Source organism: Oncorhynchus keta, chromosome 34 (genome assembly GCF_023373465.1).
Source record: "Oncorhynchus keta strain PuntledgeMale-10-30-2019 chromosome 34, Oket_V2, whole genome shotgun sequence".
NCBI lineage: Eukaryota > Metazoa > Chordata > Actinopteri > Salmoniformes > Salmonidae > Oncorhynchus > Oncorhynchus keta.
In genome coordinates, this window is record NC_068454.1 from 26,157,174 (window position 1) to 26,176,030 (window position 18,857).

General features: G+C 41.7%; 1 protein-coding gene across 3 annotated transcripts in view; it reads left to right on the forward strand.

The window, feature by feature from the left end:
* Positions 1-4,464: 4,464 nt before the first annotated feature.
* LOC118366873 (SEC14 domain and spectrin repeat-containing protein 1) overlaps positions 4,465-18,857 on the forward strand; it is a 37,633-nt gene continuing 23,240 nt past the window's right edge. The window contains exons 1-6 of one of the 3 annotated variants that reach the window (XM_035749670.2): positions 4,465-5,671; positions 7,190-7,242; positions 7,391-7,468; positions 10,032-10,140; positions 10,925-11,015; positions 13,396-13,509. In XM_035749670.2, coding sequence (XP_035605563.1) covers positions 7,414-7,468; positions 10,032-10,140; positions 10,925-11,015; positions 13,396-13,509 — 369 coding nt within the window. In that variant the 5' untranslated portion in view covers positions 4,465-5,671; positions 7,190-7,242; positions 7,391-7,413. The remainder of the gene's footprint in view (positions 5,672-7,189; positions 7,243-7,390; positions 7,469-10,031; positions 10,141-10,924; positions 11,016-13,395; positions 13,510-18,857) is intronic. The other 2 variants (XM_035749668.2, XM_035749669.2) reach the window with 2 other exon arrangements.

Consider the following 18,857-nt stretch of genomic DNA (forward strand, 5'->3'; position numbering starts at 1 on the left):
CGACTTCAACTGTGTATACCTGATTTGATTCCCTTCAATTCAAATGTATGCCAACCCTGAGGCCTAAATCCGACCCTAAAATGAGATGAGGATCCCACTGCATTCAATGCATAGGCGATCCAATTAACTTTAATTTACAGTTTTACTCTGTGTTCAAGTAGACATAGTTATCAATAGTTTGTTTCTTTGTTGCTATTGTTACGTTTCAAACACACCGACAGCGTATTGCGCAAAATAGTACACAGCATCATCTGGATATGTATGCAACAAAGAAATCAACATTCGCCTTCTGCTGCCATTTCTGTCAAGCCCATGCGTTTGATAAATCCAACATCTGCACCACAGCGGAATGGTATCAAATACATCAAGCATTTGCTCCGTTCCAGCCATTATTATGAGCCGTCCTCCCCTCAGCAGCCTCCACTGATTGAATAACAGATTAAAAAAATGTATCATAAGGAATACGATTTTGAAGTGTCTGTCCTCTAGGAGATGTAATAAAGCTCAATTATTTTTTCATATTTTTTTACACATATTTAACTCCTTATTTTTGTTGGCACAAAACTACCTCCATACTTCTATTAATATGTATTGGTTAGCTTCAGACGACAGTCTCATATTTCCTTTGTGAGATTATCATCTTCCCATAGAGTGGTCATATTAGTTGTGTAGGCCAAACCATTCGGACGGTACAGTTGTTTTCCTGAGAAGACCCATTTTCAGGATGGCTCATGGTCTGACAAATACTGCTGTAGTTCAGCCAACTTCCTCCGCAGATGAGGAAGGCCGACATAGGCGGATGCAGTGGATTGCGACACAGCCCATGCAAGAAAACAGATACTGTATCTTACAACAGGTGTAAACCTTTTTTATTTATTTATTTTATTTCACCTTTATTTAACCAGGTAGGCCAGTTGAGAACAAGTTTTCATTTACAACTGTGACCTGGCCAAGATAAAGCAAAGCATTGTGACAAAAACAACAAACACAGAGTTACACATAAACAAACGTACAGTCAATAACACAATAGAAAAAGTGACAAATCCATGTACAGTGTGTGCAAATGTAGAAGAGTAGGGAGGTAGGCAATAAATAGGCCATAGAGGCGAAATAATTACAATTTAGCATTAACACTGGAGTGATAGATGTGCAGATGATGATGTGCAAGTAGAAATACTGGGGTGCAAAAGAGTAAGAGGGTAAGTAATAATATAGGGATGAGGTAGTTGGGTGTGCTATTTACAGATGGGCTGTGTACAGGTACAGTGATTGGTAAGCTGCTCTGACAACTGATGCTTAAAGTTAGAGAGGGAGATATAAGACTCCAGCTTCAGTGATTTTTGCAATTCCTTCTATTCATTGACAGCAGATAACTGGAAGGAAAGGCGGCCAAAGTACGTGTTGGCTTTGGGGATGACCAGTGAAATATACCTGCTGGAGCTTGCTAGCGTGCTACGGGTGGGTGTTGCTATGGTGACCAGTGAGCTGATATAAGGCAAGGCTTTACCTAGCAAAAACTTATAGATGACCTGGAGCCAGTGGGCTTGTCGACGAATATGTAGTGAGGGCCAGCCAAATAAAGCATACAGGTCGCAATGGTGGGCAGTAAATGGGGCTTTGGTGACAGAACGGATGACATTGTGATAGACTACATCCAGTTTGCTGAGAAGAGTGTTGGGGGCTATTTTATAAATGACATCGCCGTGAAATCAAATAAAATGAAATGTATTTATACATGTATTTATACACAATGCAGGTGTAAGAAGCACGGTGGCTAGGAAAAACTCCCTAGAAAGGCCAAAACCTAGGAAGAAACCTAGAGAGGAACCAGGTTATGAGGGGTGGCCAGTCCTCTTCTGGCTGTACCGGGTGGAGATTATAACAGAACATGGCCAAGATGTTCAAAATTTCATAAATGACCAGCATGGAAAAATAATAATAATCACAGTAGTTGTCGAGGGTGCAACAAGTCAGCACCTCAGGAGTAAATGTCTTCATTAAGAGTATCTCTACCGCTCCTGCTGTCTCTAGAGAGTTGAAAACAGCAGGTCTGGGACAGGTAGCACGTCCGGTTAACAGGTCAGGGTTCCATAGCCGCAGGCAGAACAGTTGAAACTGGAGCAGCAGCACGGCCAGGTGGACTGGGGACAGCAAGGAGTCATCATGCCAGGTAATCCTGAGGCATGGTCCTAAGGCTCAAGTCCTCCGAGAGAGAGAAAGAAAGAGAGAAAGAGAGAATTAGAGAGAGGATACTTAAATTCACACATGACACCGGATAAGACAGGAGAAGTGCTCCAGATATAACAGACTGACCCTAGCCCCCCGACACATAAACTATTGCAGCATAAATACTGGAGGCTGAGACAGGAGGGGTCAGGAGACACTGTGGCCCCATCCGATGATACCCCCGGACAGGGCCAAACAGGCAGGATATAACCCCACCCACTTTTCCAAAGCACAGCCCCCACACCACTAGAGGGATATCTTCAACCACCAACGTACCATCCTGAGACAAGGCTGAGTATAGTCCACAAAGATCTCAGCCACGGCACAACCCAAGGGTGGGCGCCAACCCAGACAGGAAGATCATGTAAGTGACTCAACCCACTCAAGTGACGCACCCCTCCTAGGGACGGCATGGAAGAGCACCAGTAAGCCAGTGACTCAGCCCTTGTAATAGGGTTAGAGGCAGAGAATCCCAGTGGAGAGAGGAGAAACGGCCAGGCAGAGACAGCAAGGGCGGTTCGTTGCTCCAGAGCCTTTCTGTTCACCTTCACACTCCTGGGTCAGACTACACTCAATCATATGACCTACTGATGAGATGAGTCTTCAGTAAAGACTTAAAGGTCGAGACCGAGTCTACGTCTCCCACATGGGGAGGCATAAAAACGGAGCTCTATAGGAGAAAGCCCTGCCTCTAGCTGTTTGCTTAGAAATTCTAGGGACAATTAGGAGGCCTGCGTCTTGTGACCGTAGCGTACATGTAGGTATGTACGGCAGGACCAAATCGGAAAAATAGATAGGAGCAAGCCCATGTAATGCTTTCTAGGTTAGCAGTAAAACCTTGAACTCAGCCCTTGCCTTAACAGGAAGCCAGTGTAGGGAGGCTAGCACTGGAGTAATATGATCACATTTTTGGGTTCTAGTCAGGATTCTAGCAGCCATATTTAGCACTAACTGAAGTTTATTTAGTGCTTTATCCTGGTAGCCGGAAAGTAGAGCATTGCAGTAGTCTAAACTAGAAGTAACAAAAGCATGGATTAATTATTCTGCATCATTTATGGACAGAAAGTTTCAGATGTTACGTAGATGGAAAAAAGCTGTCCTTGAAAGAGTCTTGATATGTTCGTCAAAAGAGAGATCAGGGTCCAGAGTAACGCAGAGGTCCTTCACAGTTTTATTTGAGACGACTGTACAACCATCAAGATTAATTGTCAGATTCAACAGAAGATCTCTTTGTTTCTTGGGACCTAGAACAAGCATCTCTGTTTTGTCCAAGTTTAAAAGTAGAACGTTTGCAGCCATCCACTTCCTTATGTCTGAAACACAGGCTTCTAGCGAGGGCAATCATGTTTCATTGAAATGTTCAGCTGTGTGTCATCCGCATAGCAGTCCATCCATCGCGCAGGAAAATAGTTTAAAGAACTCCTCCATGGGCATCCTGAGTGGCACAGTGGTCGAAGGTGCTGCGCTGCAGTGCTAGCTGTGCTACTAGAGATTCTGGGTTCGAGTCTAAGCTCTGTCGCAGCCGACCACGACCAGGAGACCCATGGGGCGGCGCAAAATTGGCCCAGCTTCGTCTGGTTTAGGGGAGGGTTTGGCCGGCAGGGATGTTCTTGTCCCATCACACACTAGCAACTCCTGTGGCGGGCCTGCCTTCTATATTAAGCGGGCATTGTGTCAAGAAGCAGTGCAGATTGGCTGGGTTGTGTTTCAGAGGACACACGGCTCTCGACCTTCGCCTCTCTCTCGAGTCTGTACGGGAGTTGCAGCGATGGGACAAGACTGTAACAACCATTTGGGTAGAAAGAATATATAATATTATATAAAAAATATATTAAAACAAAAAAATAACTTCTCCATGCCTTAGGTTGTCTGTTGAAGTGGACTCGGATAAATGCTTAAAAAAGCATTACTAGTTACATAAACACATGACATAAGTGATATTCACAATTTGAAGATTATCTTTAGCAAATTACTAAAACCATGTCACTTTCGGGTCTTTGTAATGCACTTCCCACATCGCAATGACTGGGTAAAAGCCAATTTATGCTTGATCCAAAATGTGTTTGGAGGCTCCATATGGAGTGTGACACAATTGTGGAGTCTCTGGTGGCATGCAGAGGCCAAATTGAGCTCCATACCGCATTGCCGTGCGCCTCCCATGAGTGTCTGTATAGCTCAGTGTAGTTCCGCATTGACATGATTGGTTGACGGTAGGAGTGGGTGGGGATTCTGTATAAACACAAACTCACTTCCTTGACAACTTCCTTCACAACAGCTCCGTACTATTCGGAGAAGCGCAAGAAATATGAATGCCCCGACATCTGCAAAGGCCATATCACCATAAATGCTACAGGGCCAATGCACACATGGGAATGACCATGTGGTGCGTTTTATGCTTGATCCGAAAATGTGGTCGGAAAATCCATATGAAGGGTGCGACGCAATGGCGGAGTCTCTCTCCATAGTCACACAGACGTCAAATTGAGCTCCGTACCCCATCGCCGTGCAAATTTTGCAGCGCCCTTTAAGGACCTAAAATACCAGGAGCAGCTGGCATTGGAGTATGAATGCTAAGCATGGGAGCTGGTGTGACTGACATAGGGCTCCGTTTAACTCCTTCTCGCCCTTCCACCGGTGCCCCTGTTGTAAAACTCTTCACAATTGTGTTATGTAGTTGTCGCTGAGTAGACTACTACTCTGAAGATTTGTATTTTTTCTCCCAAATTAACTTTTGATTAAATAATATAACATCTTCCCAACGTTGTTTAGCATTATCTAGTCCAAATATGACATGATTCCACTATCTATCTATTTGCAATAACTTTCAACGAGTGCCTTTTATTTTGAAGGAGAACCACAAATGCCACTATTATGGATCATCTTTATTGTGGCTAGCTTCACATATGTCGGAGGGCGCTCTATTGCATGTATTGTCCGTTTGGGAGTTGCCTCCGTAGTAACAGTCCAGCCCCCTGAAAACAAACCATATTTTAATAACAACCCAGTATAGATATGGCGGAGTTGTAACTTTTGACGATACAATGTTTTTTCTGACAAGTTCTAAGCGTTGAAAGATGTTACAGATGTGATCGCCTACCGTCCAATAAATCAGTGGAGCTCGGTCAGATAAACTGGGATTTTTCAATAGAAACTCCTCCTACAGACTACATTGATTCAACGTCGTATAATGATACATACATAATTCGTCCTGTTTCGTCTGAGGTAAGAAGGGAATCGTCCCTTTGGCCGCAACAAACGGTATCATTTTCATACAAGGATTATATTGCGAACACGGGATTCAGTTTCAGGAATATAGGTCATTGTGTCTGCATCGCCTGCTCACTATAACAGTTTAGCGTTGCTTCCATTGGATGTGTAGTCAGTTGGGGAAAACCTCGTGCTACTGCTACAAAGTGATACGAATGCGGATTTTTATTCAGCACGGGTAAGCAAATGGGACATATATTATCATTTTCATACATTACAATATGTATAAAGGATTTTACAATTACGATTTTTTTTAAAGAGCTCTTGTGATGAGAAGGCCAGGGTCCTGTGGGTCCTTCGATTTTAGGGCTTTTGTCTCGTGCCTGCTGTGTGCCTACTATAAAAACATAATGATTTGCCACCACATAAGGATAATATCGAACATATCGGAACTTGGAATTTAACCTAAATGTATGAAATATAGTTATGTCTGTTGATTATTGTCAACCATACCTAGTGTTGTCCTCGCTCCTAAATGCCCTTTGCATACGTAGCCTATGCATCGTGGCCATGTCATTGAAAATGTCACCAATATCAAATTACTCTACTTTCGAAGCATGTGAAAACTATTGTAGCCACATATTATCAATGCTGTAGGAGTAGTCTAATGTTGAAATAGAAGAAATAACATACTGTTTGTCCATCACAATAAGTAGCATTGTTATTGTCATCAATTACAGCCTCCAAATAGGAATACCTATTTATTCCTGGAGTGTGAGAATGGGTACATTTGAGTAATTTAGCAAACACTCTTATCCAGAGCTATTTACAGTAGTGAGTGCATATATTTGAGTACTTTTTCGTACTGCGTAAGACTATTCACCAGTGGCTAATTACAGTAGCCAGTTTGAACTACACATCATAAACATATTTGATCTAGAATAGCTCAAAGACACCAACTTTCCAGGAAAGAAAAGCAACCCTAACTTTTCCTACAAATATAGCTACTTAGTCATGACTCCAGGATAAGGTTATTGAATAATAGATGGTTATTATGGTTTGTATAATTGCCTGAATAACTCAGATGCACTACATGAAAGCTTGTGAGAGATATGTACACTAAACCAGGGTATCCCAAGTGGCACCCTATTCACTATGTAGTGAACTACCTTGACAAGTGCACATAGGGCTCTGGTCAAAAGTAGTGTGCGTTGTAGGTAATAGGGTGCAGTTTGTGACAATCAATGCTAATATGCCAGTGGGTGGCTCATTACTGTGCAGTAGGTCAGAGTTTGCTGCATTGCAATCTACTAATGGGTTTCAAATGTTTCCCCACACTGTTTTGGCCAGCGATCATGTAAATCTATCATTCTGCTGTGTTTGGAATTCAAAAATATGCTGAGAACAGATTTGACCAAAATGATATGATGATGTACTGCAGTGGTTTATGTATCGTTCAGTTAAGACAAGACAGTCCAGATGGGTAATCCTCCCAATACTGCAACACAAGCCATTTTATTATTGTGTTTAAGGCTAATAGAATATATTACAACAGTTCACACGTCATTCTTCATAGCCTCATACCATAGACTAACAAAATGGTTCTTGGACATTATTTTTGTTCTGACATAGTAATAAGGTATGTCTTGATTCCTTATTAGTGGATGATTTGTTTGTCAATACGATTGTCAATATTGAGCTAGTTGCTACTGATCTATAGTGTTGACTTGTTCTTATTTCTTTGTCCTCATTACAGAACATGGGCCCAGAAGGAAATGTTTGAGAGAGGTACCTTTGATTTCTAGAAAGGTAAAGTATCTTGGTGTTTCGTTGTGTCAGTTGGCTTGTAATTGACAGGGATGACAGTGCTGTATGCTAATATGTATGCGTGTGTGATCGTCTAATGATTATTATGTGCATCACCTGCTTTGTTATAACCTATATGTTTACTTTTCAGACTGCAGGGGGGAACTTGCCAGTATGGAGGCTACCAACATACTGCCCATTCTGAAGAAACGCCTAGCCTTCTTGTCAGGTAATAATATCCTCCAGTCAGTCAAAGCTGTTTATCTTTACTGTTGACAGAGATGGCTTCTTGGAATGATCCGCACTGCATTTACATTGCTCAGCTTAACATTACATTTACCAGTGATCATCTTTACATAGAAATGCCCAACAGTAGTGCCAGAATCTACTATTACTACTTTACCTTTGTCCTCGTGCAACTGGCTCAAGCACTATTTGTGCTGCTTATTGAACATTCCCAGTCAGTGAAATAAGCGTACAGCAGTGAGAGCCAGCATTATCAAGGAAGTAGAGGCAGGCAGAGTTCACTAAAAAATTAACTTGAAGTTATGCATCCTCGTATAATTCCCAGGATTGTGAAGCTTTGTGTGTACCCCACATCTAGCTCTCATTTTCATCAAGTTGCTTAATCATTATAGGTGTGCAAGGGAACAACCATTTGAAGTTGCTGTGTTATTGGTGTGCTCATCATCCCTCTCTAGCCTCTGAAGGGAGTGTAGTGTTAGTCCTTGGTCTAGGATTGTAGCGTTAGTCCTTGGTCTAGGAGTGTAGTGTTAGTCCTTGGTCTAGGAGTGTAGTGTTAGTCCTTGGTCTAGGAGTGTAGTAGCTAGTCCTTGGTCTAGGAGTGTAGTGTTAGTCCTTGGTCTAGGAGTGTAGTAGCTAGTCCTTGGTCTAGAAGTGTAGTAGCTAGTCCTTGGTCTAGGAGTGTAGTGTTAGTCCTTGGTCTAGGAGTGTAGTGTTAGTCCTTGGTCTAGGAGTGTAGTGTTAGTCCTTGGTCTAGGAGTGTCAGTCCTTGGTCTAGGAGTGTAGTGTTAGTCCTTGGTCTAGGAGTGTAGTAGCTAGTCCTTGGTCTAGGAGTGTAGTAGCTAGTCCTTGGTCTAGGAGTGTAGTAGCTAGTCCTTGGTCTAGGAGTGTAGTAGCTAGTCCTTGGTCTAGGAGTGTAGTAGCTAGTCCTTGGTCTAGGAGTGTAGTAGCTAGTCCTTGGTCTAGGAGTGTAGTAGCTAGTCCTTGGTCTAGGAGTGTAGTAGCTAGTCCTTGGTCTAGGAGTGTAGTAGCTAGTCCTTGGTCTAGGAGTGTAGTGTTAGCCCTCGATCTAGGAGTGTAGCGTTAGTCCTTGGTCTAGGAGTCTAGTAGCGAGTCCTTGGGTGGTCTGATAAACCCTCCTCTATTCTTGGCTCTGGCAGGCAGTGTGTTGTGATAATAGCCTGTTGTTCTGTTCTGTCCTGCCTGCTGCTGACAGAATGAGGTTTCTCATCTTGTTGATGATGCTGATTTGAAGGTCACAGCACCAGGGCTGCGTCAGGGAGGGACTCTGTGTTCAGATACTGTTGAAGGTCTCATTGACTTACTAGGTACTAGATACACAACAAAATGAATGCTTGTGGTATTAGAATAGAATAGATCTTTATTCTTGTTACACTAAAGTCTAATGAAATACTAGCTAATAGTTAATTTCACAAATTGATAAATATGGATTTTCTTTCTTGTTTGCTTCAAAGAGAAAAATGTTTTGGATTGAGCTGCTGTACTGCATACACTCACACACGTTTAGTTTGAGAGAAAATGGGGTTTCTCTTGAGATCCAATTTCACATTTTGGCAAAATAATAGTTTAGACAATAAAATAAAGAAATGTGGCGGTGAGCATCATTTAAAGACTTCTGTTAGTTAGTTTTCTTCTGGACTTGTAAAAGTCTCCAATAGACACAGATTCCTGTCAGGAAAATCACAACAATCAACTATGTGGTATCCTGTGTTTAGAGTCTTACACATATAAAAGAAAGAACAAAGCAGCTATTTTGTCACTTCCCTGAATGAAATCTGACTACCTGACTCACACTGGCTTGAAAGAAGACTGACTTTGACAAATAGTTGTTGCTTTTATGTCACTGACTCCTAGTGGACACAAAACTAAGTTTGACGAGAATAACTGTTGCTTTTGCTCCTTTAACCCTGACATGTGGCACTAGGCACTCCTTTGGTTCATCCCCTTATCATTATACAGATGTGTTACGAGGAACAAAACGACGTAGCAGGAGCTTTTGAGTCAGAGGGTATGTCCCAGATGGGACCATATTCCCTATATAGTGCACTACTTTTGACCAAGGCCAATAGGACTCTGGTCAAAAGTAGTGCACTACATAGAGACTGGGGCAGAGCTCCCTCCATTATTACCGCTGTCTGTGGCGTTTACAAGACACTACTCCTTTAATAGATGATTCTTGGCCGGCCGTACTTGGAATACTTGGTTCTGCCCGACCTTCTCCAAAGTCTACCATTATATGACTGTTATTTACACACAGTCCTATTTATACACACTTTTTAGTGTGCATTCTTTGGAAATGGATTGTTTAATGACTTGTACGGTGAATCAGTGTAGATACCATAGAATTAGAAGGAATAAAATGGCCTTGGAACCTCTGACCATGGCAATTTGACTGGCACACTCATGGGTACACCCACTACGGTAGATACACTAGCTTTCTCTTGCAAAATAAATGTTATCTCAGTGAGACTAATCTGTATAAATAAATATTAATAACAGTTATTGTTCTGGTTGTTTCACATTCACAGGAGGCAAAGACAGACGCAGTGGACTGATCCTAACCATTCCACTATGTACAGAACAGACCAGTATGGAGGAGCTCAGCTCCACGTTGGACTATCTCCTCGGCATCCCCAGGCAAGAATCAATCACTGGCACACACTGTATTATCACCACTGACTTGTAAACATCTAGATGCATTCAAATGGGCTTTCAATTGGATAGCATGCTTTTTGGGAGCATGTTCGTGTAGATCCTTCAAATAATCCTTAAAAATAAATAAATAAATCATGGTCCTTTATTATTTACAGTTCAATGGATCATTGTATTCATCATGTCCAAATACCACATACACAGCAGCTTGATTTGGAAATACTTACCACTATTATTTAATTAGGCAGAGAGCATTGCTTGTTAAGGTGGTCTACTTTTATTAGCCAATGGAATGTGAGCACAGAGCCTGTCCTTTATCTGGCTGACATTCTATTATTCTCATATTGATCTGTAGGCCTCTAAAAGGGATTTTGGCTCCATTGCTTTTGAAAATGCACTTGCATAGCAACAGTATTGGACTTTCATTAGACTGTATTCTATTTGGATTGAGCTACTTCTGCTACGTGGGTGTGTAGGAGAGAAGACCAAAAGTTAAGGAAGATCATGCTATGTTAGCTTGTGACTTCTGCATGATGATCACACAATTTGTGATCTGTATTCATCTCGGCTTTATGGTCCTGTCTGGCTCAGTTAGTAAGAACATGGCGCTACGGTTGTGGGTTCCCAGTGGGATGCTTTCTTCATCTACGTATCTGATGTCTTCTATTGACCTATACTGGGATCCTTGGTGTCAAATTCATGGAACAAGAGCACACATTATTACAGGTAGACACACAATCACCATATTTCTCTTGTCTTCTCTCTTCAGTGACAAGTGCAAAGCAAGAGGCTTCACAGTCATCGTGGACGGACGAAAGTCACAGTGGAACATCGTGAAGACTGTGGTACTGATGTTGCAGGTAGGAACTGATAAAAGAAGGGGTTCATGTTGCTGGTAGGACACAGAGAATCAGCACAGTGTTCCTTTTAGGATAAAAGCACAGTTTACCCCACACTGCATTGAGACGAGAGGTCCATATTTCTGTCTATCAAGCGGAGGAACGCCTGTCAAAAACAATGGCACCTACACCTCATTTCAATCTGCAGTCTTTATCTCCTACTGCATTTGCAATGTATAGAGGATTACAGTCATATGTACAGTAGTGAGTACTAATAACATCCTCTACAGTTTGACAGCATGATGACTCATGTAGGTCAGTCAGTCACTATTGTCTCTGTTGTACTTGACTTTATTCTCCTGACTGTTTCTATGCAGTCTGCTATAACACACCCAGGCTAGATAAGACGACGATGCCATGCTTTGTTGTATTAGAAAAAGACTAGTGGCGGGTGAGGATGTAGAAATACTTTAACATGATGTGTTCTGTTCCCAATGGCCTATTTAACAATGTTCAGTAGGTTTAACCCTTTAAAACCCACCACTCTCTATTTATAATGATCCTAGTGAATATTCATGAGTGTAATGATTAATTAGCGCAGTATAGAGGAGCATATGTCCGAGTGAGAAGCAGATGTGGGCATGAAGTTTCCACAGGGGAACGATCTAGGTCTACCCACACCGCGTTAACACCTCTACCAATCAGAATGTGACAAAGAGCTGGGAGGAGAAATAAAATGGTGGTCCAACCCAGATGTTGCGTTCTGTCGGTGTCTCGTCTCTGTTGACCCTACCTGCATAATAAATAATAACCCTCCAAATGTCGTAAAACATTACAGTGATGGGCTATGGAGCCAAATCTGGGGCAATGTGCAATGTGCGTGGTCCCTAAAAAAATGTCACTAAACTAATCAAATAAATAGATCAAATGAATCACCAGCAATCAAGTGAAAGTAATTAAGACAAAAAGGAATCTAAGTTGATTAGATTTTAAGAAGAGTAGGAATTAAACATCTTGACACGGCTGGCTGATTATACCGTTAAACAATACTTCACGTTTTTCCCTGAAGTCCAGGCTCTGTGTTGTGCTAATTAGGGCACACGTGTAAAACGTTTTACACCATTGTCCCTCCCTGTTTTAGGCATTTTCTTCCATTTGATGCCTAATGAACAGGACCCAGGCTCCAGCCACACTGCAGAGTGGATGGAGGTCAATATCAGCAGACTGTGGTCTGCAGTCTGTCTGCCAGAGACCTGGGTTCAAATACTGTTTGAAATAATTTAAAATACTTTAGCTATGCTTGTTTGAGCTTGCTTGGCATAATGAATAGTCCCCAAACTGTTAAACCCTGCTCATCTGGCACTCTAGGCATGCTAGAGAAAACGCTCAAGGTTTATGAAAGATTTAAAATACTATTTGAACCCAGGTATGTTGTACTGTAGCCTGCATTCTTCCCTGTCTGCCCTTACCTGGTTTTGTCACTGCAGATTGACTATACGGTGTAAAATGCTCTTGGTCGATATCGCCAGTCCCCTGCTATCCATAGACCTCTGCAGAAACAGGACCAGGAAAGATAAGATGACAGTATGAAATGTACTATCTATTGACACTAATCTGCCTGGCACTGTCAGGGGAAAATGCTGCTGCAAGCTACTCCTCATTTAGTAGCCTACCATGTGATGGGATGGGGAAATTTACTGCAGGATTTCATGGAAAAACTGATGTGCTAAACAGTTATTGAAAAATGGTGCGGTTTTAGAGGTCTTGCTCTTGGCCACAGAGACACCATTTTTCTGTTTTAAAGCTATTTTCCTGCAATTGTACACATTTTGTGACTCAAACGTTATAACAAAATCCATGGGGGCCCGATGCCATGACATTTTTTACTTTTAGATTCTACCTGACTGTAGTTTTTATTTTGGTGATTGTTAGTTCTCAAAGATGATCTTATTTAAAAATAGATTGCTCCATTATCTTCTCTACATGCCTTATATCTGGTTTAAGTTTACACTGAACTGATGTTTTTACCATCTCAAAAACTGTTTACAATTTAAAAATGTATTTATTTATTTGCAGTGGCAGCCATTGTCAAATCAAATGTTATTTGTCACATACACGTGTTTAGCAGATGTTATTGTGTGTGTAGCGAAATGCTTGTGTTTCTATCTCCAACAGTGCAGTAATATCTAACAATGCACACAATCTAAAGTGAAGGAATGGAATTAAGAATATGGCGGTGCGCCACTGCTAAATGCATATAGGAAAAACACTGAATTGTTTTGGGGATGACATTTCTGTTTCTGGATTTGACTGTGTCCAGTAAGCCATTGAAAGCCTATACCATTTTGCTTATTTTATTTTACTTAATTTTTTCCCCTTCATATTATCCCATTATTTATAGAACGTGATTCCAGCAGAGGTGTCTCTGGTGTGTGTGGTGAAGCCTGATGAATTCTGGGACAAGAAGGTCACTCATTTCTGCTTTTGGAAGGAGAAGGACAGACTAGGCTTTGAGGTGAGTGTCTTATTGGAAGGAGAAGGTCAGACTGGGCTCTGTCGATCTTGCTACGTCTATGCGTTTTCCTCCTCTCTCTCTCTCTCTCTCTCTCTCTGCATCTCTCTCTCTCTGCATCTCTCTCTCTCTGCATCTCTCTCTCTCTCTGCATCTCTCTCTCTCTCTGCATCTCTCTGCATCTCTCTCTCTGCATCTCTCTCTCTGCATCTCTCTCTCTCTGCATCTCTCTTTCTCTCTGCATCTCTCTCTCTCTCTGCATCTCTCTTTCTCTCTGCATCTCTCTTTCTCTCTGCATCTCTCTTTCTCTCTGCATCTCTCTTTCTCTCTGCATCTCTCTCTCTCTCTGCATCTCTCTCTCTCTCTGCATCTCTCTCTCTCTCTGCATCTCTGCACCTCTCTCTCTGCATCTCTGCATCTCTCTCTGTATCTCTCTCTTTCTCTTTCTCTCTGCATCTCTCTCTTTCTCTCTGCATCTCTCTCTTTCTCTCTCTCTCTCTCTCTCGCTCTCTGCATCTCTCTCTGGCTCTCTCTCTCTCTCTTTCTCTCTCTGCATCTCTTTCGCTCTCTCTCTCGCTCTCTGCATCTCTCTCTGGCTCTCCCTCTCTCTCCCTCTCACCCCCTAATAATGTTGTTCCTCTGAGCAGCAGCATCCCGTCACCTCCCAGAGGGACTAATTATGGCGGGAATTCAATTTACTTTCCTTCGCAAACCAATGATTCCAACATTGGTGGTTGGGTGGCAAACAAATTGATAGAGAGGAATAGATATTTAATTGTCAGTATTCATTTTGGCCTTGTTGTTAACCCCTTCAGCAATGGTGTTCTTCAGATCTGTTTGTTCTGTATAGGTAACTCATGTGGGTGGTGTTAGTACAATGACTAGTGATTTTCGCTGCTTCTTTTGTGGTTGCCTGCTCCACAACAGCCCTCAAATACAGCCTATAAGTTACCAATAAACCCCTAGAGTAATTGCTGACATGTTATAGACCAATATGCATATTTCAATCTGTAATGAAGCTCTCTGTCAAATGAGGCTGATAGATAGATGGCAAGGTCTGTTGTGGTAGACAGCATGGCAGCATTAGTCTATTTTAAGTGCACTGTGTGGTGATTTTAAAAGTCAGCATTGTATCAGAACATTCATGCATCCTGCTCCATTTCAACCTCCCATATGTCTTTGATCATCACTTCCTGAAGGATTTATATATTGGGACACACGCCAGTTCCTATTTCTATGTGTGTGTGTGTGTGTGTGTGTGTGTGTGTGTGTGTGTGTGTGTGTGTGTGTGTGTGTGTGTGTGTGTGTGTGTGTGTGTGTGTGTGTGTGTGTGTGTGTGTGTGTGTGTGTGTGTGTGTAAAGTGTCCTGACAATAATTCCTGAGACTGCTCAGTAGAGGTCTTTCTTGTTGATTTTGCTCCCAACAGTTGTGTAATGATCTGGGCCAGCAGTACCCTCTAGCTCTCCCTCCCTATAACTCCCCTGCTTCACCAGGCTCTGTTACATGGCAGAGGTGGTCAGTTTATTGGGATTGGAAATAAAAGAGAATTGGGGAAAATAGTTAAATTATGAAATTGACCTAGTTAGATACTTTTATTCATCTAACGTTACTGTTGTGGTGTTGAGAATGAAATATATTTGAACTAAGTGGTTGGATGACTTGTATTAGGCTCTACTGCCCACAACCAATCTGGCATGAACACTGGAGCATGTGGAAGTGTAACAGGGCATGAACAGTCTCACTCAGTGCCTGCCTCCTCAATCTCAAGGAACTAGCTATTTGGTTTGTTCGACATGGACTGCATTTCAAATCACCTTGCAACGTGTACTGATTATTATTTGTATTTAAGTCAGTAAGTCACAATTTAGCCACAATACATCATGGTTTTGATCTTCTCAAACAAGGCCATACTATTTTGAGAGGACACGTTCTTCTGTTAATGGAATGATCTCACAGTGAGACAAAGCAACACTTATGGTAGAGAGCTGACTCACTGAGATGCAACTGAACAATAATGCCACTGTGGGTTTAAACCCTGACACAAAATGCTCTGCTTGATTTGCCTTTCAGTTTCAAAGCACTTCGATTAGGATTGTCAGCTGAGTTTACATCCCAGGGTCCATATTTGAAAAGCTTCTGAGTAGGAGTGTTGATCTAGGATCAGTTTTTCCTTTTAGATCATATTGAGTCAGACGATATTTACAGATCCTAGATCAGTACTCCTACTCAGAGGCACTTTGTGGATATGGGTCCAGGTACCACCTCTCCATATATTCCTATACATTAAGATGTAAGTTAAGACAAAACTGATCCTAGATCAGCACCTCTACTCTATAACTGTGTGGATACATGCCCAGAGAGGGATAGATTGAGCGAGAGAGAGAGTGAAGGTTGGTTTCATGTACAAATGTCTCTATCCAGATGTCATTTGATACATAGTGGGCTGTGGAAGAGAAGGGATCGGTCTGTTCTGTTTTCCTTACTGCTTCTCTTCTCTTTGGGAGGTTGCCAATCTGCCATCACAATTTAACTAGAAACTTCAGGCTACAGTTTTCTTCCTTCTTATTTGGAGGCTAATCGCGATAGAAATAAATGCACATGCAATCAGAAAGCCTGTGTGTGATTCTCCTAACCTTGTTAGTCATATGCAGATGAAGAGGCCTCCATTGATTCCACACGGCACTGTGGATTGATACACACACACTCTAGGGATTGCTTTACAACCATGAATATTTATCAATGAGTCAGTCTGTCTGCATGTGGTGAAATGTTAATAATCTGCATTAGCATCATGTTTTCACTGTAGCGTGATGATGATGATGATGATGGTATGTGTGTTTTGCTTTGGTCTCTACAGAGATGAACAAAACATTATGATAGCCTCTAACTACACAGTTCTCCAGGGTTGATGCCTAACTATATAGTTCTCCAGGGTTGATGTCTAACTATATAGTTCTCCAGGGTTGATGCCTAACTATATAGTTCTCCAGGGTTGATGCCTAACTATATAGTTCTCCAGGGTTGATGCCTAACTATATAGTTCTCCAGGGTTGATGTCTAACTATATAGTTCTCCAGGGTTGATGTCTAACTAACCAGGGTTGATGTCTAACTAGTTCTCCAGGGTTGATGCCTAACTATATAGTTCTCCAGGGTTGATGCCTAACTATATAGTTCTCCAGGGTTGATGCCTAACTATATAGTTCTCCAGGGTTGATGCCTAACTATATAGTTCTCCAGGGTTGATGCCTAACTATATAGTTCTCCAGGGTTGATGCCTAACTATATAGTTCTCCAGGGTTGATGCCTAACTATATAGTTCTCCAGGGTTGATGCCTAACTATATAGTTCTCCAGGGTTGATGCCTAACTATATAGTTCTCCAGGGTTGATGCCTAACTATATAGTTCTCCAGGGTTGATGCCTAACTATATAGTTCTCCAGGGTTGATGCCTAACTATATAGTTCTCCAGGGTTGATGCCTAACTATATAGTTCTCCAGGGTTGATGTCTAACTATATAGTTCTCCATATGTCTAGTTATCCAGGGTTGATGTCTAACTATATAGTTCTCCAGGGTTGATGCCTAACTATATAGTTCTCCAGGGTTGATGCCTAACTATATAGTTCTCCAGGGTTGATGCCTAACTATATAGTTCTCCAGGGTTGATGCCTAACTATATAGTTCTCCAGGATTGATGCCTAACTATATAGTTCTCCAGGGTTGATGCCTAAATATATAGTTCTCCAGGGTTGATGCCTAACTATATAGTTCTCCGGGTTTGATGTTATTCTCCAGGGTTGATGTCTAACTATATAGTTCTCCAGGGTTGATGCCTAAATATATAGTTCTCCAGGGTTGATGCCTAACTATATAGTTCTCCAGGGTTGATGCCTAACTAGTTCTCCAGGGTTGATGCCTAACTATATAGTTCTCCAGGGTTGATGCCTAACTATATAGTTCTCCAGGGTTGATGTCTAACTATATAGTTCTCCAGGGTTGATGCCTAACTATATAGTTCTCCAGGGTTGATGTCTAACTATATAGTTCTCCAGGGTTGATGCCTAACTATATAGTTATCCAGGATTGATGCCTAAAAATATAGTTAACCAGTTGATGCCTAACTATATGGTTATCAGGGTTGATGCCTAACTATATAGTTCTCCAGGGTTGATGCCTAACTATATAGTTCTCCAGGGTTGATGCCTAACTATATAGTTCTCCAGGGTTGATGCCTAACTATATAGTTCTCCAGGGTTGATGCCTAACTATATAGTTCTCCAGGGTTGATGCCTAACTATATAGTTATCCAGGGTTGATGCCTAACTATATAGTTCTCCAGGGTTGATGCCTAACTATATAGTTATCCAGGGTTGATGCCTAACTATATAGTTATCCAGGGTTGATGCCTAACTATATAGTTCTCCAGGGTTGATGCCTAACTATATGGTTATCTTGATGTCTAACATATAGTTCTCCAGGGTTGATGCCTAACTATATAGTTCTCCAGGGTTGATGCCTAACTATATAGTTCTCAAGGTTGATGCCTAACTATATAGTTCTCAGGATTGATGCCTTATATAGTTCTCCAGGGTTGATGCCTAACTATATAGTTCTCCAGGGTTGATGCCTAACTATATGGTTATCCAGGATTGATGCCTAACTATATAGTTCTCCAGGGTTGATGTCTAACTATATAGTTCTCCAGGGTTGATGTCTAACTATATAGTTCTCCAGGGTTGATGCCTAACTATATAGGATTGATGTTAACTATATAGTTCTCAGGGTTGATGCCTAACTATATGGTTATCCAGGGTTGATGTCTAACTATATAGTTCTCCAGGGTTGATGCCTAACTATATAGTTCTCCAGGGTTGATGCCTAAATATATAGTTCTCCAGGGTTGATGCCTAACTATATAGTTCTCCAGGGTTGATGCCTAACTATACCCCGGGGTTGATGCCTAACTGAGGGTTGATGCCTAACTATATAGTTCTCCGGGGTTGATGTCTAACTATATAGTTCTCTGTTCTCCGGGGTTGATGTCTAACTATATAGTTCTCCAGGGTTGATGTCTAACTATATAGTTCTCAGGGTTGATGTCTAACTACATAGTTCTCCAGGGTTGATGTCTAACTACACAGTTCTCAGGGTTGATGCCTAACTATATAGTTCTCCAGGGTTGATGCCTAACTACACAGTTCTCCAGGGTTGATGCCTAACTATATAGTTCTCCGGGGTTGATGTCTAACTATATAGTTCTCCGTTGATGTCTAACTATATAGTTCTCCAGGGTTGATGCCTAACTATATAGTTCTCCAGGGTTGATGCCTAACTATATAGTTCTCCGTT